The following is a 27,923-nucleotide window of genomic DNA, read 5'->3' as shown; positions in this document are numbered from 1 at the left end:
AAAGCAGTGTGCAGTTGAGAAAAGGTTCGGGAGGCTGAACTACTCCACAGTGTAGAATTCAGTAGCCCCTCTTCCTGAATGGGTGAGTGTCAGGGATGGGCGAGTGAACGGTTATAAATATTTCAGCTAGCCCGGTTGGCCGATCCCTTGGCGGCCACTTCTCGTTTCAAGACGTTACTTGCCTCCCACAGAAATAGAGTGAGCTTTTACCAGATTTCTCTTTGTAGAATTTGATGGTTGTTTTCCTTTCCTACCTTCTTCTTCTCCTCCCCTCCCTCCCCAGGTAATCCTTGTAGCTAATGAAGTGGCAAAGGAGAAAATTCCAGAAGAGCTGGGGTTAGCACTTGTGCTCACCGTTTATGAAGCCAAAGGCTTGGAATTTGACGATGTGCTCCTTTACAACTTTTTTACTGATTCTGAGGTATGTCATAGTGAATTCTGTTCACGCTGTGCATGCGTATGTATGAGCTGGGCTTCCGCTCTGGGAGACGCAACTTGGAGCTGAGTAGAAGTGAGTCTGTCACAGGCACTGGTTTCCGTTTTAGAGCATCATCCATTGGGGGGGGGGGGCGGGGTGTGTTTGGATACAGGTTTTGTCAATGGCTGCGGGTGGTTTTCTAGTGTGTCGTCGGCTGGTTCGCCCTGCCCCTACTCTCTTGTGTTCATCTTCTTCTGAGTGCCTGGTACCCAAGCGCCAGCTTCCAGTTTTCACTAGCTCTGTTATCCTTGACTCCCAAGGATGCTCCAGTTGGAGTGAGCTCTAAGGAGAGCCTTACAAAGGAAGGCAAGGTTAGCAGTGTCCACCCTATGAGGACAGAACTGGGCAAGTTCAGTTCATAGAAAGAGAAAACTCCAGGAAGACAAATGAGGCTTGGTTCTTGCCCACTGCGTCAGGGAATGTGGGGGATGAGGACAGCTGCCCCGCCTGGGAGCTCCCTTCTGGGATGGCTTCACCACTGCTTGCGGCCCGTGTAGACGATGGCAGTGAAAGAGTCCCTGGATTGACCCCCAGTGACCTCCGTGCCAGCCCGCTGCTTTGACTTGGCTCCCGAGTCCTTGGGAGGGTCTTTCTTCCCGAGCTCAGTACACTGTGGGTAGAGTCACCAACTCGAGCCACTGGTTTCTCACTCTCTTTTGATGGGGGCTCAGGCTGGATGTCGACTGTGCTGTGGGGTCTCCTCTGGGGACGTAGCTGGCTGTGTCCTTGTCCCTGGCGCAGACTTCCCACTACACACGTGCACGCTTGAAGGGGCTGTTTTTCGTACTTGATTTAGGAGCACTGTTAGCCTTGACACCTTAAAATCTGTCCCGGAGCTGACCGTTCACATGGGGTCCTTAGCGTTTTCTTTCCGGTCTTTTAAAAAATATGATTGCGGGGCGCCTGGGTGGCGCAGTCGGTTGAGCGTCCGACTTCAGCCAGGTCACGATCTCGCGGTCCGTGAGTTCGAGCCCCGCGTCGGGCTCTGGGCTGACGGCTCGGAGCCTGGAGCCTGTTTCCGATTCTGCGTCTCCCTCTCTCTCTGCCCCTCCCCCGTTCATGCTCTGTCTCTCTCTGTCCCAAAAATAAAATAAACGTTGAAAAAAAATAAATAAATAAAAAATGTGATTGCCTTGATGGTACCTAGGACTAACATTGCTATGGGTGCTTTACGGCTTATGAAGTACTTTTTGAAGGCCTTGTTTCCCCTTATCCTCCTCTAACCCTCTGAGGTTGTGTGTATTTTCATCACCCTCATTCTACAGGTAGAGCTGAGGGTTGTGGGAAAATAGTGATGATGTAGGTGCCAACTCAGATGCTTTCAGTTCCGAGTCTCGAGATCTTTCCTCTGTACTCCTTTCCTTTTAAAGCCCCGCATGCAAATGGGCTTCCAGAATCTTCCACGATGAGTATGACACTGCCAGACCTCAAGTGCATTCTTTTTCTATTGACTTTTGCTAATGCGCTCTCATTGACCCTGGAATCATTTTTAATCTCTGAGGACTAACTCTTTTCTTCTCATAAATACGTCCATTGGTCATGGTTGGACCGAGGCTCTGCCGAAAGAGGAAGGGGTAAGACTTTGTTGTTCCTGTCCTTTATTAAGTGCCGACTGTATGCTTGTGCCAGTAAGAAGCCTGAGGAGCTGTGGGCTTACGGATCTGTAACTTGTGGTCGGTTCTACTTGTGAGAGAAAAATCCAGTTATCCTGTCTCACCTTGATCCTGGAAATGACAAAGGCAAAGACATCTTGGCCCTGTGCTCCCACCAATGGCTCCGTTTGTCGCATGAAATGAAAATAATCCCAAAGGGAATCTTTTTTTTGGGTAACCGCCACTCCATCCTGTGCATGCGATAAGATTTCTAAAAAGGCTTCTGATGGGGTGCTTCTCCGTTCCCGGGGGATGTAACCATGCCTTCCCCGGCACAGAGCACACCCCCTGTTACCACGGACAAACTCAAGCCCGACAAACGTCTCATTTCTAAGTGAGAGGAAATGCTTTAATTAAAGCAGAGGAAAGACAGGGATCGCTTGAGTCTTCAGTCGCCTGTAGTCTGGCTCCTCATGTGGGGTTTCCTTCGGGGTGACTGGCTGAAGGCTGCTGCAGAGCAATGGTGTTTTGATACGGGCGACCGTGGAGAGTTCCCCTCTCCATCCCTGGCCTCTTCTTCTACCCCCAGTTTGTGTTTCTGGCAGACACTCTCTTTGAGCATGTGCCTGTGGGGGTGGGGAGTTCTTGTTGCCCTCCTTTGTGAGTCTTCTGTCTGGAGGATTTGCTGTGACCTGTTCAACTGTAGGTGCCAGGGCCATCTTGTGAGACGGGAGAGGGACCAAGAATGGTTACACCAAACCCTTCTCTTCTAGGATGTGGCCTCAACTGGGGGGAGCAGCAGTCACCCCCACACTCTCCCGCTGTGGGGACTTGGGAGGGCGCCTGCCGCTCACTCTGCCCCCGTGGGGACCCCTTGCCTTCACACCGGCCTGTGAAGAGGACGGGAGGGACTTTGGAAACCACAGCCTTTATGGGTTAATCACTTAGAGAACAGGCCCACCTCTGGCCTTCCCAATTCTCAATCCCAGTAGAAGGAGCTGGAAGAGTTAAATCCTGCTTCTTTGATGCTCAGAGGTGCTGGAGGCCCGGATTCTTGCCACAAAGACACGTGCTCACTCCTCAAAGGCCCTGTCTTGAAAGTAAAGTGTGTTTTATTCCTGGAGGCAGGTTAGTCACGTGCCCGATGAGTGGCTTTGCTCCTCATTCAGCGGTTTTAAAATATGCTGGTGCTTCACAAGCCCTTCTAAGGTCAGCCGGTCTGCCCCTCGCGCTGTCCCCCAGGAGAGCCTCGCAAACGTCAGAACACTTGTGTCTTTTGCCTGCCTTCGTCGGCACACAATTCAGTGACCGTGAGCGGCTCTGTAAGGCCCATAGGCATAAGGACGTCCGGAAGCCTTTTTTTTTTTTTTTTTTTTTTAAACTTCCAACCACTCAAATGATTACATGGTTCACATCTTGTTCAGAGCGTGGTGATTCATCTCGCAATTGGTTAGTAGCGTGACCATTTTTACGTAGTAGGCAGCGTGTAAAGCATTTACCCTAATACTTCTATAGCGTAAGTCCTGGAGTGACTTGAGGGACGTCATGAACCGTATTCTGCTTCATGTTTTCATCGTTCTTGAGAAGGTAGCACCATGTTATTTATTTATTTATTGATTGATTGTCATTCAAAGGATGAATTTTTATTTTATGGTTATTATTTTTAATATGAAATTTATTCTCAAATTGGTTTCCATACAACACCCAGTGCTTCTCCCCACAGGTGCCCTCCTCCGTGCCCCCCACCCACCCTCCCCTCCCTCCCACCCCCCCGTCCACTCTCAGTTTATTCTCAGTTTTTCAGAGTCTCTTATGATTTGCCTCCTTCCCTCTCTAACTTTTTTTTTTTCCTTCCCCTGCCCCCTGGTCTTCTGTTAAGGTTCTCAGGAGCCACATGAGAGTGAAAACATGTGTTATCTGTCTTTCTCTGTATGACTTATTTCACTTAGCACAACGCTCTCTAGTTCCATCCACGTTGGGGAGCACCATTTTATAAATGGAAAAGGTAAAGGCCAGGGACAGTTAACTAGCCACTTTCCCAAGACGCAGTGAAGTCTGAAATCTGAAATTTCATGGGAGTTCTGCCTCCTACGTCCGGCACGTCTTCTGGGCACTTTAGCTTCGCCACGGTCTGCCAGCCGCGAAGGCCAAATCTAGCCTACTGTCTACTTGTGTACCGCCTGCGGCCTAACAGTGGTTTTCACACTTTTAAATGGTTAAGAAGAAAATCCAAGGAAAATAATATGACATGACACATGGAAACCACATTCAATTCAGTTTTAGTGTTGGAAAACAATGTTTCATTGGAACACACCATGCCCAGACATCTACATAACTGACTCTGGCTGGTTTTGCACCATAAAGGCAGAGTTGAGTAGTGGCGACAGAGGCCACGTGGCCCACAAAACCTAAAATCTTTATCACCTGACCGTTTAGAGAAAAAACTTGCCAACTTCTGGTCTACGTAGTCACTCTGTGGTATGAGTTTGGATAAAGGGACGCGTGGCTAAAATATCAACTCCTTGTCAAGCATCGTATTATTAGACACTTGGCATTGATGATCTCCTTTTATTTCCCCCCAAACTTGGGTAGTTCTATCACCCCCATTTTTCAGAGCAGGAGTAGGAGACCAGCGGAAACAAATAAACAATTTTTCTGAGGTCACATAGCTGAGAAGAGAAAGAACTGAGATATAAATATGTTCTTTCTGACATCATTCTACTGTGTCCACAGTTCCTGAACGTTGTTCCATCTTTGCTTGAATAGTTTAGTTAGAAATGTTGTCATGTATGTCTTAACAGCTGACACTAAGTGGCATCTCTGACACGTTGTGGAAAGGGGTGAAGGACACTGGATTCCTCCTTCCATACTGCTTGCTGAAATTACTGAAACAAGAAACCTCCTGGGTGCTTAGCATTCCTTCTGGAAGTGGGCACGTGTGCCTGGCTTCTCAACTGTCTTGGCCAAGTGTCCGGGGGAGTTTTCACGGTGGCTTCCCCGTTCCCTGCCTGTGCAACCTGAGGTCCCCCCAGCTGAGGCCATAGGATGGCCGCCTCCTTACAGCTGGGGCTGGGGGCCCCAGGCCAGGAAAAGGGGGCTTCATTCACCATGAAGCTGTGTGTACAGTTCAAAAGCATATCCTCTTGGTCTCTAATTTGTCCTTGTTGTTCAGGCTTACAAGGAATGGAAGATCATTTCCTCATTTACACCTTCATCATCTGACTCCAGACAGGAAAACCGGCCACTGATTGAAGTGCCCCTGGAGAAACCCAGCTCCTCCCAGGGTCGGTCTGTTGTGATGAATCCAGAAATGTACAAGGTGATTTCCTGCCATTTGTCCACACGCTGGTTTGATGGGGAGGCAGTAAACAAGGTTTGGATGAGAAGACGAGGTTGAAAACAGAGTCTGATACTTGACTGGGTTTTTTGTACGTCAGCAATGGCGAGCGGAGGGTGGGAGTGGGCATGGCAGGGATCTCAGTGTTGGCAAACTCTCTTTTCTCAGCAGAGAGTGGGGCTTGATGGGTGGGGCACTGTCTTGAACGTGCAAGGGGGAGGCTTGTTCTTTCTATCCGTCTCTGGAACTCAGCTCTCTTTGGAAATTTGGATGCTGCCGACAGGGAACTCAGATGTGAAATGCAGGGCAATAGTTAATAGAGCCTTGTATACCAGCCTTAACTGTTGTTGGGGAGGAAAAATTTTCTCTACATTTCAGGATTCTTCTATCTTCTAGTTGGTCTAAAAATTAAATCGACACGAGACAGATTAACAGAAGACAACAAAACTTAATTATGTATGTACAGCAAATCGACATAGACCTGAGATTCCAAAAACAAACAAAATAAGGTGTATACGTCACCCTGAACCAGGGAGAAGGGGGTAGGGCTTTAGGGCTTCAAAGGGAAAGAAAGTAATTCACAAGGAGATGAAAAAGATAAACGTTTGGTAAGCAAATGTTTGCTGGGTCATCCAGAAACAATGGGACACAGAAAGGAATTTACACAGAGTTTGCTACCATTGTTCCTGTTTACCACCCCTAGTTCATATTATACTGTACTTGTCTGTGGTGATGGGCCCCTTCCTGGAGCAGGTCCTCTGTCTACATTCTTTTAGGCAGTCAGGAAGAAGGTCAAAGTTTCTTCCTGAGCCTTTCATTTCTTAAAAATAATTAATTGGCCCAGGGTGCCTGGATGGCTCAGTCATTAAGCATCTGACTTCAGCTCAGGTCATGATCTCACAGTTTGTGAGTTCGAGTCCAATGTCGGATGAGCACGAGCCCTGCTTTGGGTGAGTCCTGCTTCTCTCTCTTTCTTTCCCTCCCTCTCTCTCTGCCGCTCGCTCACTATGCCCTCTCTCTTTGTCTCTCTCTCAAAAAGAATAATAATAATCCACATGCCAAAGAGATGGTAATCCACATTTTGGGGTGGCAGATTTTGCACACGTATACTGTTAAGGGACCTGGCTTCCCCTTCCCTACACCCCAGCTACCTCACCGAGAAAGCGGCTAAACCTGAACAGTTCTGCAGAGTTTTTGACCGGGGGAGGTTGATGGGGCCTCAAGAGAGTAAGGGCAACATCACAGAAAATTGAACCAGCGAAACCAAAAATTTTGGGAGAAACTCCTGCCCTCGTTTAACGTCTCATGCAAAGTGCAAAACAAACAAACAGAGTAGCAGTCATCAGGCACTGCAGAATTAGAAGTTAGATCACTGCCAAGCTATGCAAACCTCTAGGTAGCCACAAATCGGCTCTTGTCTTGAAATGTGCATTATTTAATTAAGTAGGCCTTCTCCATGCTCAAATCATAATACCCTTATATCTGTAGCCCTCAAGCGTGGCATAGGTCATGAGTAATTTTGTACTAATGATAGTGGTCATAGACGTGTATGAGTGGCTTAATTTTTAAGAGTAAGTTACAATAGTTGTGTAAGATGTAACCATTGGGAAAACTTGAATGAAAGGTGCATGGGACTTCTCTACACTGTCTTTGGAACTTCCTATGCACCTGTAAATATTTCAAAATATAAAATTACGTTAGATCCAAGGGCAGTCCCGTGCTAGTGTTGTGCTCCCTTGTTAGAGCTCTGCTTACCTGTGCTGTGCCCACAGTTGAGTTCCTCGTGTCCCGCCCATGCCTGGGCTATACTTACGTTGGCTTTTTGTGTTTCACCCACATGAGTAAGCCCATCGAAGTGTATGGCGTTGAAGGTTTAAACAAGAGGCTGTCTGTCTTTGTCCTCGATTTAGCTCCTCAACGGAGAGCTGAAGCAGCTATATACTGCTATCACACGGGCCCGGGTCAACCTCTGGATCTTTGATGAAAACCCAGAGAAGCGGGCTCCTGCTTTCAAATATTTCATGAGAAGAAATTTTGTCCAGGTTGTGAAGACAGATGAAAATAAAGGTGAGATCTCCTTAAACTATTCTGGCTGTTGGATACAAAACCGGTTACCCCTGACTTCTTCTTACGATACCTATGAAACCCATACAGGGTATAGATTTTTGAGAGCGTGCTTTCTTTCCTTTGCACATTCTTCTGAGAAATGAGCGTTCGTATTTACCGCTAAGGTATGTGGGAAAGTGTGCTTGTGATGGGATGGGGGGAGGTTAACTCCTTCAGGGAAGATCTTTTATTGGTCCTTTGAGACTGAAGGTCATGGAGGGCACCTGGCTGGCTCAGTCAGTAGAGCATCTGACTCTTGATCTCAGGGTCGTGAGTTCAAGCCCCATGTTGGGTGTGGAGCCTACTTAAAAAAAAGCAAAAGTGAGGGTCATGGGCGAGGGTGAGAAGAAATAGGCTTTGTTGGGGGAACACAAATTGCTATGGTCTTTGGACAGCTGATTGGCGATATCCATCAAAATAAAGAATGTGCAGCTTTAAAAGTGACTCAGCAATTCTTGTTCTAGGAGACTATTCTAGAACATTCTTGTATAAAACCTCAAAAATTTATGCACAAGAGTGTTCATCACAGCACCATTTGTAGTTATCAGAATCTAAAACAACCTAAGTGTCAAGTGTCCACCAACGAGGAACTGTTTATGGCGGCTCCTCTGGTCCTGTGACACGTGAGTGTGGGTTGTTGAGTAGATATGGATACCTTTTACTTTTTCCCTTCCGTGCTGTTTGCGGTGTTGAGAAAGCCAAACCAATATTGTGTGTTGTTGTGATAACTTACAGAGACTAGCTAATTAAAAACCGGAATGGAGGTCTCCTGGTAGGAGAAATAACAGAGAAACAATCAGCCCTTCATAAAGGAGAAAATTGCTGTCTTTCTTGTGGGTTAGCTGTTGAGTTGGCTCCTCTAGGCCACAGTTAATTTCTCCAAGGATGGGGGGAGGCGCAGGGCTTGGCCAGGGTGCAGAGGTCTGCTGATTTCCTGAGCATTTTCCATCTAGTTTTACGGAGACTATTTCTGGTTACAGCCAATGGCTCAGCTGGGGACCAGGGTGAGACGTCCTATTCCTGGGCCCCGGCGGTTAGGTGTAACAGGGGAAGTTGAAGTCTTGGAGTTAAAAAACCCTAGCTTCTCATTAGAACTTTCCACCTATGCGGCCATGTGACCTTGTTCAGGCACACTGTCTCACCCCGGGCTTTCACTTCCTCAACGAAAAGGGAGCGAGTGGGCTGGCCTCCCATGGGTGTTCTTGGCCTTTCCTGCAGCGCAAACTCCTTTTGGTCTCAAAATAGATTCTGGCACCTGTTATGAGAGATCATCAGGAGAGGCAATTTTCCTTAATTTAAACATTCAGAATGAAACCAGATCACAATTTATTTTCTGTCTTGGTGCATGAAGAATACAAGAAAAGGGCAGTCTTTGCTGTGTTGTAAGTTGCACATGGGAAAGTCTGTGAGAACATCTGTTCCCACTGTGCTGGGGAGCTTGGGCTGAGCGCAGTGACTGTGTTCTTTGGGTTTCTTCATCATGGGCCGGCAGAGTTCATTGCCCTGTGCCGAGCTACTGTGGAGCTCTGCTGTGAAGGTAAAATGTCCCCCGGGTGCTGACAGCACTCGGGGAGTCAGGACAAGACGCTGCAAAGGTGTCTTTGCACTCACTGCTGCGGGGCATGGCAGAGGGCTGGCGGGAAGGATTTTGCGCCTTTTAAACGAAGCTGGCAGGTCCGCCTTGCTGCCCCCCGTTGATATCCACGGGCCCGGGGATCCCGGACCCCTCTAGCCCCAGATTGGCCTCTCAGCCTGGTGCTGGTATTCAGTCTTTCATGTCCTTCTTGCAGCTGTGGCTCAGAACCAGCAGAGAGGGTTGCCCACTGCTGGTGATGCTCCGGGGCTGCAGGAGGGGTGTGATCTAGTCTCCAGCAGGCTAATGAGACGACAGAAAGGCCCGACAGCAGGTGGCTGCGATAGTCTGCGTCCACCAATGGGGATGCGACACGCTGCTTACCATGAGGGCAAAGTCTGGGCATTTGAAAACACTGTAAAGCACTCTTACCTTGTTCCTTGCTAAAGCCCCTGTGTGGGAGTTTGCTAAGAGCTACATGGCTTTGGATTTTTAAGGAGGAATAGACTTTGTTTTAAAAAAAGATTTTTTTTAATGTTCATTTATTTTTGAGAGAAAGAGAGAGAGAAGCAGAGTGAGAGCAGGGGAGGGGCAGAGAGAGAGGGAGACACAGAATCCGGAACAGGCTCCAGGCTCTGAGCTGTCAGCACGGAGCCTGACACAGGGCTCAAACTCACGAACCACACAATCATGACCTGAGCTGAATTTGGATGCTTAACCGACTGAGCCACCAGGCGCCCCAGAATTTGCTGTCTTCCAATCTATAGCCATAGGGGAGGAAGGTAGACTGAAGTTCAAAAACTGAGCAACATCCTTTCTCACCCCTACTTCCCCCTTCCAAAACCCGCGACAACCTGGCTTGGTAAGCCAACATCGATCTTTTTTTTTTTTTTTTTTTTTTTGTTTTTTTTTTTATTTAGAAAGTGAGAGAGAGAGGGAGAGAGAGAGGGGGGGGGACCCCGGGGGGGGGGGGGCAGAGAGAGAAAGAGAATCCCAGGCAGACTCTGTGGTGTCAGCGTAGAGCCCAATGAGGGGCTCGATCCTATGAACCACAAGATCGTGACCTGAGCTGAAATCAAGAGTTGGATGCTTAACCGATTGAGCCTCCCACGTGCCCCTAAGCTATGTATTAGAACGAATACTAGAAAGACAGCACAGGTGTATTTGTCTGCCAGGGCTGCCGTAATAAAATACCACAAACCTGATCGTCTACGTTCTGGAATAGTACAGTATCGGTCTCCAGCACTGGACGTGAGAAGTCCGAGGCCACAGTGTCAGCACCTTGATCAGACCTCTGCTGAGGCCTCTCTCCTTGGCTTGTCGATGGTTTTCCCTCCGTGTGAGCCCCTCTTTCTCCGTGTTAATCTCCCTTCTAATAAGGACGTAGATTGGATTAGGGTCCACCCTAACAGCCTCCTTTTAACTTACTAACTTCTTGCAAGGCCCTGCCTCCGAGTATAATCACATTCGGAGGCCCTGGGGGTTAGGGCTGCAACATATACATTTTTGGGGTGAGGGAAGGGGGCACACTTCAGCCCATAAGAGCACATTTAAGGGAACGAATGCCCAGAGAAGCAAACCCACTTTTCTTTTTCATTTCAGACTTTGATGACAGCATGTTTGTTAAGACCTCGACACCTGAGGAATGGATCGCGCAGGGAGAATATTATGCTAAACACCAGTGCTGGAAGGTAAGTGCTGGACCAGGAGCCTGGGGGTGACGTCTTTGTGGCTGGGGACCTCATCGGGCCTCACAGGCAGGTTTTCCGCCATCCAGCTTGTCACCAGGATAGGGCAAAGGTTATGGCTGTGGTGCTACTTCTTCCGAGATATCAGGTCGCCCCGCGATGAAGTGAGCTTCCTGTCCTGCTCCTTCCCCAGTGCAAGGGTGACATTCCTTCCCTGTGGCCAAGTGCCAGCATGTACCGATAGGAAGAGGGAGTGTCATGGCTTCTGCCCCACCCACAGACCCTTCTGTTAACTTTCTTTTCCTCCTGTGCTCTTCGTTTCCACTTTTTTTGCTGTCATCCCACCACGTTTTAAAATAGTAGCAGGGGCACCTGGGTGGCGCAGTCGGTTCAGCGTCCGACTTCAGCCAGGTCACGATCTCGCGGTCTGTGAGTTCGAGCCCCACGTCGGGCTCTGGGCTGATGGCTCAGAGCCTGGAGCCTGTTTCCGATTCTGTGTCTCCCTCTCTCTCTGCCCCTCCCCCGTTCATGCTCTGTCTCTCTTTGTCCCCCAAAAAATAAACGTTGAAAAAAAAAAAATAGTACCAGATTGGGGGCGCCTGGGTGGCTCAGTAGGTGGGGCGGCCGACTCTCGATTTCAGCTCCGGTCATGATCTCATGAGCCAGTGAGATGGTGAACCACGCTGACGGGGCAGAGCCTGCTTGGGTTTCCCTCTCTGCGCCCCTCTGCGTGTCTCTTTCTCCCAAAGGAAATAGTAAATAAACGTTAAAGGAAATAAAACAGTAACAGGTTGGTCAATTGTTTCTCGAACTGATCCAACACAGACCTGACTGCCAGTCTGGGGCTAGTGAGCATGGGTGAAGCTTTATCACCAGACTGAGTTGACCAAGTCTGGGCCACGAGCCGTGTTGCCAGCGTGAGCAGCCTTCTTCCGGGCAATGTTATCGCTGCTGGTCCTTTTGAAATACTGAAGCCAGCGTGAGAAGCCCCATCCCTCTCCCACGGTCAGCATCCCTACACCTCACACGGTCTCAGGTGAGGCCCCAGGGCCTGTGTGTTTCCCGTGATGCGGCGGTAACGATGTCTCCACCTACAAGGCACAGACACCTTCAGCCCAACAAGCTCATCTTGGGCCCCATCTCATTCCGTGTCTTCCCTGTGTCATCTGCAGCTTGTCAGGCGACATGATGACTGCAGCAGGTTGCTAAGCAGCCCGTCCTCCCCAGCAGCAACCCAAGCAGGGCTGAGGGCAGGCACTTTTCTTCTCAGGGGTCTCTTTCTTTATCAGGAGGTGCCCCGTGGACTTCTTCTGACATCTCACTGCTCGGTGCTAGGTCACGTGCCCACGCCTGGTGCAAGGGAGTCTGGGAGGGCAGTCCCATCCTGCGGTCTCAGCCCTTCATGGAAGGCAAGGCTCTGCCATGACGCACGGGAGGGAGCGGGGAGTGCTGTGGGCAGCTAACCTGCAGCTGAGTTCGGCTGTAGCTCCTGTAAGTCTCAGCCAGGCCACCCACATCTGAACTCAGCAGCCGGTCGGCAAGCAGGTCGGCTTCTGGGGGTTAGTTGGCATTTGGCTCAGATGATGGGGGTGAATGGGGACACGGGCCCCTCATCCTCCAGCAGATGAGCCTGGGCTGAGCAGCATTCAGAGTAGAGAGGGAGGCAAACCATAAGAGACCCTTAAATACAGAGAACAAACTGAGGGTGGATGTGGGGGGGCGCGGGGAAGAGGGGAAAACGGGTGATGGGCACTGAGGAGGGCACCTGTGGGGAGGAGCACTGGGTGTTGTGTGTAAGCGATGAACCACGGGAATCTATGTATGCAACGCTGTATGTGAGCCAACTTCACACTAAATTACATTAAAAACAGAACGAAACAAAGAGTAGAGAAGCCCATGAGGCCCCCTGAAGCCTGGCCTTGGAGCTGGCCCTGTGTTACTTGGCTGTGTTGTGTTGGCCAGAGTAGGTCACAGCCCAGGTCTGAAGGGAGGAGACATAGGCAGCAGTCTCGGGAAAAGCTGCAGAATTACACTGTGTGGACCGCTACCGGGAGCACTGAAGGACTGTCGCCACCTTGCGATCAGTCCTAAGGGGTGAATATGTAGGATTTAGCTGCTAGAAGTGGACAGAGCTCTGAAACTTTACCCACTGCCCATCTTTGCTATAACTTGGATGCTGTTATAAAACCAAGACTCTCTGGGGGGAGCAGCAGAGAGGGAAGGGAGGGGAGATATGGGCAGCAGGTATGGATATGAACTTGGAAGACTAGACGGTCTTTCCCTTTACTCCCTTCAGAAGAGTGTTGGTGTAACCTAGACGTGTCGCCCATGCATTTCCAAGTCTTTAGCCCTTTTTAAATTATTATTGTTATTATCAATGTTTATTTTATTTTTGAGAGAGAGAGAAAGAGAGCAAGCAGGAGAGGGGCAGAGAGAGAGGGAGGCACAGGATCCAAAGCAGGCTCCAGGCTCCGAGCCGTCAGCACAGAGCCCGACGCGGGGCTCGAACTCACGAACCAGGAGATCGTGACCTGAGCCGAAGTGGGACGCTTAACCGACTGCGCCACCCAGGCGCCCCTCTTTAGCCCTTTAAAAAGACCTTTTGAACGTTCGAATCTAAAATCTTTTTATGGGAGCCGGCCCCGATGAGAATGCTATAAAAAGCTTTCTCCTCACCTGATTTTGTTTCGGCTCCGCTGAAGGGCTTCAGGACCCAGGTTGTTTATTGGGTTTTTGGCTGCATGTCAGGGAATGTTCCAGAACCAGCATATAAATGGCAACCAGTAGAGGTTCACTCACTCGATAAGTTCCTGTTGAGCTACTGGCCAAACATTGCGTTTAGGTTGCAGGGATACGATGGTGAGCAGGACACACACGGAAGGCCGCACGGCTCCTCGTGCTGCAGGTGTCACAGATGAGAGATGAGCTGCCCTTAGAACCAGCTGTCCGGGACAGGTTGGCCAGGAAGGATGCTCCAAGTGGGAGCCTTGAGCTGAGTCCTCTGGGCAGAATGAAGTTTACTGGGCAGAGAAGGAACGGGAGAGCGTTTCAGTTAGAAGGAGTAGCATGTGCAAAGGCCGGGTGGTTGCCAGGAGCGTGGCACAGGTCATTGGAATGCAAGGAGGCCCATGAGGCTGGCGAGGCTGAAGCAAAGAGCCTGAGGGAACAAGATGTTGTCCCATCTACTTAATCCTTCCCTCGCCCACGCTGAGACCTAATCTTTACCTGCTGGACCAAACCTGACTTTGTGCCCTGTAGCCTGTGCGCTGAGACGTGGCGTCAGCACTCCCGTTTTAGAAAAGCAGCTTTCTGCAGGCCGGGATGGGGGTCCAGGCCACTCTCCTGGGATGCTTTTATGCCCACCTTCTACGTGCTCAACACAGAGGCGCATGACCCAGGGATCTGGCCAGTTATCTTTCAGAAGGTCCCGTCTCTATTCCCATCCCTACCCCCCCTTTCTGTGTTCGTGGCTCTTCCACCAACACCCCCAGTTAGCTATTGTGGTTCCAGACTAGAAAAAACCTGCGTGGGTGCCTTTGGGCCAACGCTCCGTGTCTCTGACCTGAGGTTTCAGCTAGTGCATACGACCAGAAGGATGAAGCTTCTCACACGTGGCCTTTGGAAGGTTAAGTGAGGGTGTTACTTACGGCGGCCTGTAAAACTAGGTCCGAATCCCTTTTCCATGGATTCTGGGCACTACCAAAAGGAACCTTTGAATGGGAAGGGTTCGCCGGTAACGTTACTGGGCTTTGTCCCGTGAGGTCGTTTTCTTTAGCTCGTCGGCACGTTCCGGCTCCTCCCCTCAGGCTGGGCCGGGGTGAGACTCACTCCCTTGTCGGTGCACACACGGGCGTGTGCGTGTGTGTGCGCGCGCGTGTGTGCGTTTAACCCTCGTTCCGTACGTCACCTCCAGTTCCTTGTTGGGAATCAAAGCCTTCTGCCCGTTCCAGGTGGCAGCCAAGTGTTACCAAAAAGGAGGTGCGTTTGAGAAGGAGAAGCTGGCCCTGGCCCACAACACCGCCCTCAACATGAAATCCAAGAAAGTCAGCCCCAAGTAAGAGTCCCGGGGGTCATCTCGGGGCTGCTCTGGTGAGAGCCGCGGGTGAAACCTAGCGGGGGCTCCGTCGCCGGTCCGCGGACACTCTGTTTTGTCTCCTCCTCCAGGGAGAAGCAGGTGGAGTTCTTGGGACTGGCCAAGACCTATCTGGAGTGCAACGAGCCAAAGCTGTCCCTCAAGTGCCTGAGCTGCGCCAAGGAGTTCCAGCTGTCCGCCCAGCTGTGCGAGAGGCTGGGGAAGGTGAGGCCCAGCCTGCGCTGTCGCTGGGAGAACCGGGCCGCCCTGGAGCCGACTCCCTCAGCCCCCGCTTGGCGTCAGGGAGGGGCCCTGGGCCTCCAAAGAGGGACACGGCAGCCCCGAGGACTGCAGGGCAGTTGTTTTCTCCACGCGCCCGAGCGTTTCCACGACTCCAAAGATGTGTGTGCGTGTCCACGTCTGTGTGAAGGTTTGCGATCCGGCCGGCGTCAGTCGCAGAGGGGCCGAGGGTTCAAATCAAAGGGCCGATGGGCTTTGGCATAGTCCTGCCTTCCTGTCCTCCCTGTGCAGGCCGGAGTCTGCCTGCGGCGATGGCCCGGCACGACATGGCGGTTTTCCCGTGTTCTCGGTCACTGCTCTAGTTGCCAACCAATCTGGCGGGCCGCTAGCCACAGGTGGCCATTTAATTTATAATTCAAGTTAACTAAAATGTCAAAAAATAAGAAATTCAGTTCCTCGGTCCCACTAGCCACGTTTCAGGTGCGCATTGCTACGAGAACACTTCCATCATCGCGGAAAGCTCTGTTGGGCAGAGCTAATGGTCTAGAGCATAGCTACTCACTGCGTGGTCAGCAGGCTGGCGGGCGGGCGGGCCACGCAATTTCACGTGCCTGCACCAAGATTAACACCGAAGGTGAAAGTGACCAGTGAGAGACTGTTAGGGCAGTTCGGCACTGCCGTGACATCCAAGTGGTGATGATTGTTTTGGCGATTCCTTTTTCTCCTCGAGTCAGAATTGGCGTGGAAAACTGTATCAGTTGTAGATGCCCGACGTCATGATTCGATACATGTGCGTGCTGCGAGGCGATGCCCCCAGTAGGTTGAGTTAACATCCATCACTGTACAAAGCTTGTTTTCCCTCGCAATGAAATCTTTTAAGATCTGTTCTCGTAGCAGCTTTCAAGGGTGCGGTACGGCATTATCGGTACTCACACGGTTCACGTTCAGTGTATCCCTTGTGAGGGATGGGAGGTGTAGAGCGAGGTAGTTCGAGAAGCTTTGCTCTAGAATGCCCAGCTCGGGCTGCGGTATTCCCCCATGTAAAAGGCTTTCCAGCAGGAAAGTGGGTTTCCATGCCTCTCGTCTCCCCGTGAAACCTAGTAGCTCCTGGATGTGCAGAGCATCCCGGGCACTGGGTGGGGCGGGAGCGGCACCTGCTGGGGACTTTGAAGTGTGGCCCCCAAGTCAGTGTAAAGAACATGAGGCCCTCAAGGTGCTGCCTGCCCGGCCCCACATTGACTAGGGTGTGCGACCTGTTAGGGTGTGGGAGACGGGGATGGGATAGGGATTCCCCTCCGGGTGGGAGTTTGGGTCCTAAGATTCCGGGAACTGGCATAGCTTCTAACCTGTCCACGTTCCTTAGCTACCAAATCCTCAATGCCCTGTGTCGCCACCTTGGACCTACTCGCTGACAACTACAGGGAACCAGCCTAAGCCTTTGCTTCCCGTTTTTGCCCAGCAGTGCCCGCCTTGACTGAGTCAGAGACCTCTTCCTTATGGACTCACTTTGCCCACCGCCCCACCCCCAGCCCGGAGAGCTCTTCCTCTGAGAGTAGGGGGCTCAGGGACCAGGAGGCCATAAGTACAGCCTGTGCTCCCTCCTCCACGGCTTCAGCACCTTCAGAACGTGGAGGCCACCCTGCTCCCCTTCCGCGGGTTTGGCCACCGGTGGCGGCCTCGTCTGCTTCCTCTCGCCAGTACATTCTAGCAGCTCCAAGCCCCAGCCAGGGAAGGGTCTGGTCCCAGCCCCCTCCCTGGAAGGGTGTGCAGCCCTCAGCCAGCCTCAGACCTCACGTGGTCATCCTGCCACACTAACCGGCACGATTCACGTTGACCAGCTGGGCAGCAGCCTTCGTCAGTATCCTTAGACCAAATTGCCCCCCCCGTTCCCAGCCCCTAAATGTGTGTCGCCCCTGCCAAGAAGTGTTTTTGAGGGGACCCTGGGAATGCAAGACCATTTTGCAGGGATTCCTCTGCCTCATCCGCTTCTTGCCTCTTTCCTGAGAGCGACATGGGCTCCCTCGGAAACCTCTCAAGGCCCCTGCTCTGGACGGCGGGTGGGAGCCCTCCGCTCAGGGAGCAGAGCTGGTGGAGGAGGGAGCTGCTGCATAGAACCAGCCCTCTGCTCTCTCTCCGGTTGGGCACACGCTTGGCACCTGGCAGGGCCTGCCTTCACACTGGGGGGTTTTCCTTCAGAGTAATCAGCATTGTCAGGGGAAGAAAGAGGTGGGGTGGTAGGTAATCCGGTTATGGGGTTTTATTCATGTGGCCGAGATGGGTCTAGATGCTCCCGGCTCTGTGAGGTCTCGGGACTTAGAAGAACCTCACACCCGAATCTTTCCTTGTTTTTTATGTTTAGTTATTTCCTGAGAGAGAGAGACAGAGTGCAAGCAGGGGAGGGGCAGAGAGAGAGGGGGAGACAGAGAATCGGAGGCAGGCTTCAGGCTCCGAGCTGTCAGCACAGAGCCCGATGCGGGGCTCGAACCCACAAACCGTGAGATCATGACCTGAGCCAAGTTTGGATGCTTCACTGGCTGAGCCATCCAGACACCCCTCATACCTGAATCTTCTTTGAATTTTGGCACTTGGTGTAGATGGTCTAAATAAATAAAAGCCAACTAAAATTTCCTGGAGGGACTGGAATATATTTTGTCTTATTTCATTTTGGTTTTGTTTTCTCTTTGGACCTCAGGTGCCGTAAGTAGAATTATGAAATGAACTATTCGACAAACAAACAGATGGGCCCGGGCTGTGTGCCGGGCACTGTGGGTGCTCAGTGGCCGGTAGGCGACAATACAGGGGCCTCTGCCTTGACAGAGCTTCCGTTCCTAGTGTGGGAGAGGGACGGCGGATAAGCCAGTAGCATAGAAGATGCCAGTGGTGATGAGGCTGGGTGAGGGGAGAGGGGTGTCAGGTGTTGCTGTTTTGGGCAGGGGGCGGGCAGGGAGCTGTCTTGTGAGCAGAGACGGTGCGAACACCTGGAGGGCATCGTGGGCCAAGCGTCCTTGCAGGCAACAGCCCCCGAGGTGTGAGCGTGTGGGCGAGCTTGAAGAACAGCAAGGAAGCTGGTTGGGCCAGAGCAGAGTGAGTGGGGTAGAAGTGGTAAAATGAGCAAGAGAGGGCGGCAGGAGCAAATCACGTAGGGCCTCCAAGTCCGTGGTAGGGACTGGATTTTGTTGACGTGTGACAGGGAGCCAGTGGAAGGTTCTGATGGCAGGAGCCACATGGAGCTCGTTGTTTGGAGGCTCTGCGGGGGGTCTGTAGGCAACAAGAGTAGAAGCAGACAGGCCAGTGGATGTGATTTGGGTTGCCACGATGGTGGTGGGGTGCCGGGAAGGGGAATTGCGGAAACGTTGCGAGAGCCAAGCACAAAGGATTAACCAAAGGGCTGGATGGAAGTGTGGGGGGAAGAGCGGGATATAATCTTCTGTTCGCGCAAACCCACTGTTGGTTTTTGTTTGTTCATCCTCTTCCTCTTCATGGCCAGTCTCCGGTCCCATTCTCTCGTCACTAGCAGCCATTCCAGTGAATTTAACATGTCATCCCCATATGCATGCCTAATTGAATAACAAATTCTAGTATTTTCTATATATTTATGTTTTGAGCTTTCGTAAATAGCATATTGTTCTGGGTTTTACTCTTTCCACCCCCTGCTATAGTGTTGAGGTCCGGCCAGGTTTGTGACCCCTGATAGTATTCCAGAATGGGCATCCACTGTATTTGACATTTCCATTTCCCTATCGGTGAACGTCCAAGTTGCCACCAACTCCCGGGGCTGCCACACACAGTACTATGTGGCACAGCATGTCTCCTGCCAGTCCTGGGTACTGCTGGAAATGGGCTTGCTGGCCCTAGGGTATGCATATACTTAATTTCACTAAGCAAAAGTGGAAGCCACTTTGCTTTCTAGAATAGCCATACCACTCTGTGCAGGACGGTTCCACGTGCCCCATGTTCTTGACCACATTCAATGGGCTCTGGTTTTCTAATTTTTGCCAATTTCATGGATGTATCTCAATGTGGTTTTAACTGACGTTTCTCTATCAGTGAGCTGGAGCATCTTCATTGATTTGTTAGTCACTCAAGTTTCCCCCACTGTGACCTGCCTGTTTGTATCCTTTGCCTAGTTTTCTGTTGTGATTTCAGGAAAGTCTTTTTCTTGTGGTCGAAACAATCCATTTTATGTTCTAGATCTGTTTGGTCAAATATGATGGCCATTAGCCACACGTGGAAATTAAAGTTAAAATGAATGGAAATGGAATGAAATGAAAAATTCAGTTCCTCAGTTACGCTACCCACATTCCATGTGCTCACTCTTCACACGTGCTTGGTGGCTACCATATTGGCTAGCATAGCTGTAGAATATTTCCATCTTCACTGCAAGGTCTATTTGATGGCGCTGGTCTAGATGTTCATGTTTGCCCTCTCTCTCTGTTAACTTTATTTCACATACCCTTTATTCAGCAGTTTTGATTCCATCAAAGGAAGTTTATGTGTTTTGGGTTTTATTGAAGACTTTCTTTAACCTCAAGGTCACAAAGATATTCTCCTACGTTTTCGTCCAATAGCTTTCACATTTAGGTCTTTATCCTATCTGAAGGTTAATTTTGTATATGGTGTGAGGTTGGGATATAACTTTATTTTTCTCTCTATAAATAATTCTATACAATATATAATATGTATAATACAATATGTAGTGCATTTTATATATAATTTTTATGTAATTTTATATAAAGAAATCGTTTTCCTAATATCGCCTATGTCTTAGCATTTTTCACTGGGTCCTAACAAATAGCAGACATATTGTTCGTGGTATTGGCTTATTTTTAAGATCAAAAGTTATGCTATGAATACTCTAAGAGTGTATTTTACTCTGTCCTAGATAAAAGATGCGGCCTATTTCTATAAGCGAAGCCAGTGCTACAAAGATGCTTTCAGATGCTTTGAGCAGATCCAGGAATTCGATCTAGCACTCAAAATGTACTGCGAACAGGAGCTTTTTGAAGAAGCTGCTATTGCAGCCGAAAAGTAGGTGGTTTTATTCTCTCCCTTCCCCCACCCCGCTCCCTCCCTCCTGCTGCTCTCTGGGGGCAGCCTGCCTTGGAGGGTGTTATTCTGCTCTTCGGAAGCGGCCTGCCCGTGTCGCCCTCCTTCCACTCGAGTGGTGGCCTCGGTGCTGGCTCAAGAGCTCCTTGGAAGCAAGAACCAAGCCTAAAGGATTAACCGAGGAGCTGAATGGGAAGTGCGGGAGGAAAAAGAGTGGAATGTAATCTCCAGTTCCCAGCAGAGTCACCATTGGTTTCAGTTTGTTCATCCTCTTCCTCGTCATGGCCGGTCTCCGTTCCCACTCTCTCATCGGCAGCCATTCCAGTGCCTTTAACATACACGCTCTTAATATATTCACATTTAATATATTCTACTCTGTTTATGAGCTTTGACGCAGTGTCATGAGAAGAGGCAGAAGATGATGAAGGGTTTGTTACAAGCGTGTATATAAGACACATGGCAATTTTGTGCTTAATGATGGTTCTGTCCTCTACCCTTACCTGCTGAGGTAGCAGTTTCACTGAATGGACGGATGAAGGTAAGTGCACTAGTGGGCAGTCAGGCCTTTGCTTCACCGTGATCTATGGGCAGACCCTCAGCCATGCAGTCATACATATGTGTACGAAATGTATGTTCACATACCCTCATAAACTTCATACATGACCCACTGGAGGCCTTCTCGAGCCTTTATCTAGCTCATATTCCAAAGATGATGTCGAGATGGGCAGGGCTAATGGTTGACAAGGAATACAGAAACGGCATGTTACTGGTGCCCCGAAGGGATCTTCTTGGTGGTGTGGGGCAGCTAGAATGACAGAGACCGCTATTCTGTGTTTCTGTTTGAGTCTACTCTCAGCTCCTGGAGAAGCAGGGTGTGGGTTGGTTCTACATTTTCCTTGCTTTCTACCAAATTCTGCATGTGACAAAATGAACATAACGGACCCAGGTGTTCAAACTTCAGGTTTTTGGGAAGTTAGCTTTTGTTAAAGTATAATATATAGTCAAAAAGGTCCACCTAATTCTCACAAAATAGATCTACTTGTGTAACCAGCACCTCGATAAAGGTGCCCAGTACCTCGAGTTTTAGTTTTGGAAATGGAAAAGTAGGCGTTCTGTGCCATGGCTGGTAAAGTGAGCATATTCCTTCGTGAGGGTCTTTGGTACCCTTACGTTTATGATATACGCATCGGGTATGTAGTAGTCCGTTTAGGCAACCGTAACGAAATGCCATGGATTGAGGGGCTTAAACAACAGAAATTTATTTTCTCCTAGTTTTGGAGGCTAGAAGTCCAAGATCAAGGCTCCGCCGGTTGGGCTATTGCTGAGAGCTCTTTCCCTGGCTTACAGATGGCTACCTTCTCACTGTGTCCTCAGGTGGCCTTTCCCTGGCACTTCCACATGGAGAGAGACTGCAAAAGACAGGTCATTCTCTGGTGTCTTCTTATAAGGACACTAATCCTGTTGGATCAGGACTCCACCTTTGTGACCTCATTTAACCGTAGTCTACTTCCTTTAAAGATCCCATCTCGAAATCCAACCACACTGGGGATTGGGCTCGAATGTATGAATTTCAGGGGACACAAACTATCACTCCATAGAAGGGTGCCAGCTGTGACATTTGTTGGGCACATAGTTACCAGGGTGCTATGCAGTCGTGATATGAGTAATTGACCAGACCAATTCCCTTGTGAAGTCGTATGACAAAACTGACTGAGAGGTTGTTGTTTTTTTAAAGTTTTAATTAGTTATTTAAACTTCTGCTCTCAGGTTTTCAGCAGAGCATTGAATCATCACAGATTTTCCCCAGAAACATATTTTTCTCTCATTATTCTTTTTAAGCTTGATTGAGGTATACAGCTGAGAGTTCCTATGTGTTGAGTTGAGATCTAAGTGTAATCTGAGTATTAACTGGAAACTCATGTTAGATCTGTCCGAGTGTCCTTTGAGCACCGTGCATATTGAGTGTAGAATTCAGTGGCTAACTGGCATGACCCAAAATACATCGTGGACCTTGCAGATTTGCAAAGGAAATACCCGGGGAGTTCTTTACACTTGCTGAAAGTACTCACTACTCCACTAGCCGAAGCTCACATGTGAAGTATACTCCTTTTCTTCATCTTTATTTACAACCCTTCATGGGAGACCTCTCGTAGAAGAGGAAAAGCTAGGAAAGCAGATGTTTGTAGGATAACTCTGAGCCATCATAAGGAGCCTGGGCACTTCTCTGGTTGTGAGGAGACGGGTTTTGTCCTATCAGGGTTCAGAAGTATGCATGTTTTATTGGATTGTTCCAGTGCCTTGGAAATTGGTAGTGTGGGAGGTACTGACTTTGACGAGCAGAGTAAAGGGGAGCATTCGGAGCTTCGTTAATCTCACTCTTATCAACCACGCTCGTGCCTGGCAGAAGAGAAAAATCAGAGGTTGGGTGATGAGAAGAAGACTGATGTCGTTAATGTCACACTGGCATGTCATGCTCTGTCTTCACCCTTCCTCCTTAGTCCTGTCTCCAACTCAGTGGGGTTGTCGGCCCAAAATGAGGATCGTGCTTTTATGAAAATTTAAGGGTTTCTTTTTTTCTACAGGGATCATTTTGGTTATGCATAATCGTTGCCCTTCAGATTGACTTTCATTTATCTACTTAGTTTTCTTCTCAAAATTTTAGTTACTTTTCTTTCTTTAAATTCTCAGGCTGACTTTCAAACCTAACTTCCATTTGCTTAGGTCGTCACGCCGTAACATTTCATTAACTGAACATACGAAAGCTTCGTTCCTTTGGAGAATACAGAATTCATTTTACCCCCGCGAAATGAAGCACTCGTAAAGATGCCGGATAAGTTTAGGCCCTGTTTTGTAATTTAGATCTACACGTGGGTGGGACTTGTGTCTGACTTGCTCTGTGCTGTATTTTGGAGGAGATTTTCTCCCGGGTGGTAATGAGCTGACATTTGGGTCGTCTGTCATTGCAGGTACGAAGAAATGCTGAGGGCCAAGACCCTTCCCATATCCAAGCTGTCTTATTCTGCCGGTCAGTTTTACCTGGAAGCCGCAGCAAAGTACCTGAATGCAAACAAGATCAAGGAGATGATGGCGGTCCTCTCGAAGCTGGACATAGAAGACCAGCTGGTGTTCCTGAAGTCTCGCAGACGGCTAGCGGAAGCGGCGGACCTGCTGAACGGGGAAGGCCGGAGAGAAGAGGCCGCCTTGCTGATGAAGCAACATGGCTACCTGTTGGAGGCTGCCCAGCTGACTGCCGACAAGGACTTCCAGGCCTCGTGTCTGCTGGGGGCTGCCCGCCTCAATGTGGCCAGGGATTCGGACGTGGAACATACCAAGGCCATTCTGAGAGAAGCTCTTGACCTCTGCTATGAAACCAACCAGTTGGCCGGCATTGCCGAGGCCCAGTTCCTTCAGGGGGTCATCCTGAGAGACTTTCAAAAGCTCAAGGATGCCTTCTTCAAGTTTGACACACTCAATCACTCGGCGGGAGTGGTAGAGGCACTCTACGAAGCTGCCAGCCAGTGTGAGGTCGAGCCTGAGAAGGTCCTGGCCCTGGCTCCGGGGGGCTTGGAAGTCCTCCTCAATCTGGTCAGGGCCCTCAAAAGAGTGACCAACAATGCCGAGAAGGAGATGGTCAAGTCTTGCTTCGAGTTTTTTGGGATTTCTCAGGTGGATGCCAAGTATTGCCAGATAGCTCAGAACGACCCTGGACCCATATCAAGAATCATTCTTGACCTGGATGTGAACCTGAGAGAGAAGAAAACAAAAGACTGCTTCTTGGTAACGACCGACCAGGTGAAATTGGCCCTCAACAAACACCTTTTGAGCAGGCTGCGTCAGATCACGCAGAGCCTGCTCGGGAAGACCTACGCAGGCGTCTGCATGAGGTTTATCGTGGGCCTGAAATGTGAGGTCGAAAACTGTAAAGATTTCCACAGGCCCTTGCGGCGCTGTGAGGCCAAGTGTTTGGTTCAGTCAAAGATACACTTGGTGGCCATCAGCGGGTTGCTTTTGGAAGCCAAGAAAGTATTCCCGAAAATCTTAGCGGAGGAACTCGAAGCAATCGATTATGTTTCGTCTGGCTGTATGTACGGCCTTTGCAAATCCTTCCTGAACGTCCTCTTCCCTAAGCATTTCCACCAGAGAGTGTTGTCAGAAAACCCCACGGCCTGCAAAGAGATCCTCAAACCGAACTACAAATGCTTTCGGTCGTACAGGGCAGCTCTGAAAGAGTACGTCCGTCTTCTGTTTCAAAACGAGAGGGCGCGAAGCCGCCGGGAGTCTACAGACCTGTGGCTGAATGCCATGCAGGCGTTCCTGGTCTCCTCCAACTATCCGGAGGAGTTCGAAAAGCTGCTCCGTCAGGAGGAGGACAACTACAACAGGGAACTCAAAGCTCTAGAGGCTGAAAAGGAGGAGAGGGCCAGGGGGAGGGGCGGCAAGGTGAAGGGAATAGAAGGAAAATTCGGCATGTTGGCGCCCAACAAGGACGATGCCGGTGCCGAGAAGACCCACCTGTGCTTCATCCGGCTGCTGGAGAATTGCATCGACCAGTTCTACGTGTACAGGAACCCAGAAGACTACAAGAGGCTCTTTTTCCGTTTCGTGAACGTCCTCGTCAAGAGGTGCAAGGAACCGCTCATCCCCAGCATCGGAAACACGGTGGCCCTGTTGGAGCTCCAGTTCGTCCACTGCGGGGTGGTCCTGGCCCGCCTGCGGAAGAACGCCATCCTCCGCCTCCCCAAGAGCTACATCGCGCTCTGGCACTACTGGGAGTTCCTGGTCAGCAAGAAGGACGGGGAGCTCGGGGACGCGTTCTGCATCGTTCAGGGTTACAAGCCTAAGGACGTGGCCAGAGCCATTCAGGGTTTCCGGTTCCACCTCTCCTACCTCGTCAAGGTGCTCTGTGGCCAAGAGGACGCGAACTTCAACGTCCTGCTCGACGCCTTCGGTGAGATAGACTGTGTGGCGTCGGGGGAGGCAGAGCGGACCCTGGTGCTGTGCCTGGTGATGCTGGTCAACGCCGAGGAGGTTCTACAGCCGTACTGCAAGCCTCTCCTGTGCCGCCACTTCCAGGAGATCCAGACGAGGCTGCAGCTGATGAGTAGGGACTGCCCCGACCGGGTGCCCGAGAGGCTCCTGAAAGCGGCGAAGCGGGTGTTGATGGCGGGCAACGCGAAGTCGGTGGCGGAGGCGCTGCAGGACCTGCTCTTCGAGCGGGACGAAGAGTACCTGATGGACTGCCGCTGGCGGTGGGACAGCGCGCAGGCCAGAGGGCCCGTGGTCCGCGGCCTCTACCACGAGGAGGTGAAACTGAGCCGCCTGCCCAGTGTGGAGCCCGCGGACTACTTTGCTGAACCCGAGTGTGAGATCGGCCAGGACGGGACGGACGAGCTGGCGTCAGAAGACCGAGACCCCGTCCTCGCTGCCATTCTTTCCCGGAAGCAGCGGAAGGCTTCCGTCCGGCGCAAGTTGAGGAGGGCGTGCCTGGTCGTGTCCTTGTGCATCAGCTGGAGGAGAAGGGTGAGCACCCAGGCGGAGTGCTTCCGAGAGGAGACCAGGGAGCCCGGGGCCGGGAACTTTAAGAAGGCTGACATCGACAGGACCCAGTGTGACCTGTGTGGGGTGAAGTTCAGCCGAGGTCCTGACGGCTATTTTGGCCCCGGGAAGGCACTTGAAGGAGCGGCTGCGGAGGCCGTGGCCCCTTCCGTGGCCGAGCCGGGAGACGAGGAGGGTCCGGAGAAGAACAGCGAGTCTTACGAGCAGCACATCCGCCTGGAAAGCCATCAGAGGCAGCAGGTGGCCTACCAGAGGTACTTCGAATTTTTCCATGAGAAGGTGGACCCGGCCATCGATGAAGGCAAGCTGCTGGTGCAGGACATCGAGCAGAGCGTGTGGATCCGCAGTCACCTGGGCTCCAAAGAGCACAGCCACATGTTGCAGAGGAAGGTCCAGGAGAACATCAAGAAGGTCTTGGATACGGTGGAGGACCTCTACAGGCGGAAGGCCTGGGCTGGCGGTAAGGCGTCCCCAGAAGTTGGGCCCTGGGGAGGGTGTCAGAACCCAGGCTTTGAGAACACATGTCAGATCAAGTCCTGGGAATGACAGAGCTTGGCGTTGGCAGAAATACAAGTGAGGAGTCGGTGTTCTCAAATCACGGCAAACCCCCATTATTTGAACCACCCCACCCCAATGAAAACATGTGGTTATCTTGAGTCGGGATGGTTTCCCTGGCACCACACAGAAGAGAGGGCCTTGCTCACTAGTTCTGTGACGAGGACGTCGGGAGGGCATTTCAAGTTCTGTGACAAGGACGTGGGGAGGGCGTTTAACGTCCCGAGGAAACTCTTTAAGCTTCCGATCTGTTCTCCAGTGACCATTTCTTGAGCGCCTACTCTGTTCTGAACGTTTGACTAAGATCTGGGGCTGCATAGCTGGTCTCTTCCTTTTTAGGAGGGTTCTTAAACCATACCCGGCGTGAGACCTTAACAGTAAGAATTCTTATGTGGCCTTTGAATCAGATTTCCTCTAACTTCCTTGTTTGCTATTTCCTAGCAACACTGAGTGCAAGTCGTGTTACGTACCAAATAAGTGAAGTTTCGTGTTTAAAACTCATTCTGTCATCCAGACACTCCAGTGTAAGGTTTAAGGGCATTTTGATGTTTATTTATTTTGGGGAGGGACAGAGACAGAGACAGAGCATGAGCCGGGAATGGCAGAGAGAGAGGGAGACACAGAGTCCAAAGCGGGCTCCGAACTCTGAGCTGTCAGCGCAGAGCTCCACACAGGGGTCGAACTCGTGAACTGCGGGATCACGGTCTGAGCCGAAGTCCCATGCTCAGCCGACTGTGGATTTAATGACATGCTGAACGAGGTTCCCTGAAAGGTTTGCTGTTGGCAGTCTCTACCCGTCACACAGTGATGGCGTCAGGCTAGCATTTAATTGCAGTTTACGTCTGAGGGGGCAGAAGGTGGCTGTGGGTCCTTATCCCGTCGTCCCCCTCAGAGGAAGCACACAGACGGCCCTTGGGAGGTAGGGGCTTTGGCTCTAGTACTGACTAGTCTGGTTCCTGCGGCAGCCCCTTCACTCAGAGCCCTTGTTCTTTGGTTCCTGTAGCAGAGGAGGTGATGGCTCATTTGGTCAACATGCTGATCCCGTCTGTCAGGGATGCACGGGCGTGGCTGATGAAGGCAGAGCTCCACTTAAATGAGGAAGGTAAGGAGCCCTTTATCCCAGGGTGATGCTCTGGGTCTCGTGGCTCTTGGTTCCGCTGATTCCCAGGTCAACGCGAAGTGGGGTCACCTATAACGTCCACTCACTGTCTAGGGTCATCTTCCCCCAGTGAGTCGAGTAACATCTGACTTCCCCCCTCTGACCGATGGCTCATGTTAGTTGCTTTTTCCAAAATCTCTTGTGCCACTCATGGGCTCCTATCGATGACACCCAGTCACTACTCATGCTCAATACAGTGACTCCCACGCGTAGACGAAGTATTGAAGGGCTGTCTTTTGGCAAACAGGGTCGCCTCTGTCAACCATTCATGTAAGTCCGCGAATATTTATTGAGGGCCTAGTATGTATCAGCGCTGTTTTGGCCTTGGGGATATAACGCCAACGCATTTGTGAGCAAAACAAAATCACTGGGAGACTTACACGCCCCTTCCTAGAGGGTTAAGGGCTTGTACGGAGTCAGTCAGGTTTCTCTCCTGACAGAACGATCTTGCCAAATTCTGTATCATCCCTCTTGCCCATCCCGACTGCCACCCCCTCTTGGCCAGACCTATTTTTTTCTTA

The 27,923-nt window shown here is 50.6% G+C and overlaps 1 protein-coding gene across 2 annotated transcripts in view; it reads left to right on the top strand.

Moving 5' to 3' along the window:
- Nucleotides 1-27,923, top strand: part of TRANK1 (tetratricopeptide repeat and ankyrin repeat containing 1) — an 80,554-nt gene that overhangs the window by 51,118 nt on the left and 1,513 nt on the right. For both annotated transcript variants that reach the window (XM_040479728.1, XM_040479729.1), the window contains 9 exons: nucleotides 284-421; nucleotides 5,243-5,389; nucleotides 7,318-7,474; nucleotides 10,689-10,777; nucleotides 14,725-14,828; nucleotides 14,939-15,071; nucleotides 19,969-20,114; nucleotides 23,099-26,148; nucleotides 27,247-27,345. In XM_040479728.1, coding sequence (XP_040335662.1) covers nucleotides 284-421; nucleotides 5,243-5,389; nucleotides 7,318-7,474; nucleotides 10,689-10,777; nucleotides 14,725-14,828; nucleotides 14,939-15,071; nucleotides 19,969-20,114; nucleotides 23,099-26,148; nucleotides 27,247-27,345 — 4,063 coding nt within the window. The remainder of the gene's footprint in view (nucleotides 1-283; nucleotides 422-5,242; nucleotides 5,390-7,317; nucleotides 7,475-10,688; nucleotides 10,778-14,724; nucleotides 14,829-14,938; nucleotides 15,072-19,968; nucleotides 20,115-23,098; nucleotides 26,149-27,246; nucleotides 27,346-27,923) is intronic.

This window comes from Herpailurus yagouaroundi, unplaced genomic scaffold (assembly GCF_014898765.1).
Source record: "Herpailurus yagouaroundi ecotype Mexico unplaced genomic scaffold, PumYag 159, whole genome shotgun sequence".
Classification (NCBI taxonomy): Eukaryota; Metazoa; Chordata; class Mammalia; order Carnivora; family Felidae; genus Herpailurus; species Herpailurus yagouaroundi.
Note: the sequence above shows the minus strand (reverse complement) of the source record. Positions and strands in the feature narration are given on the sequence as shown.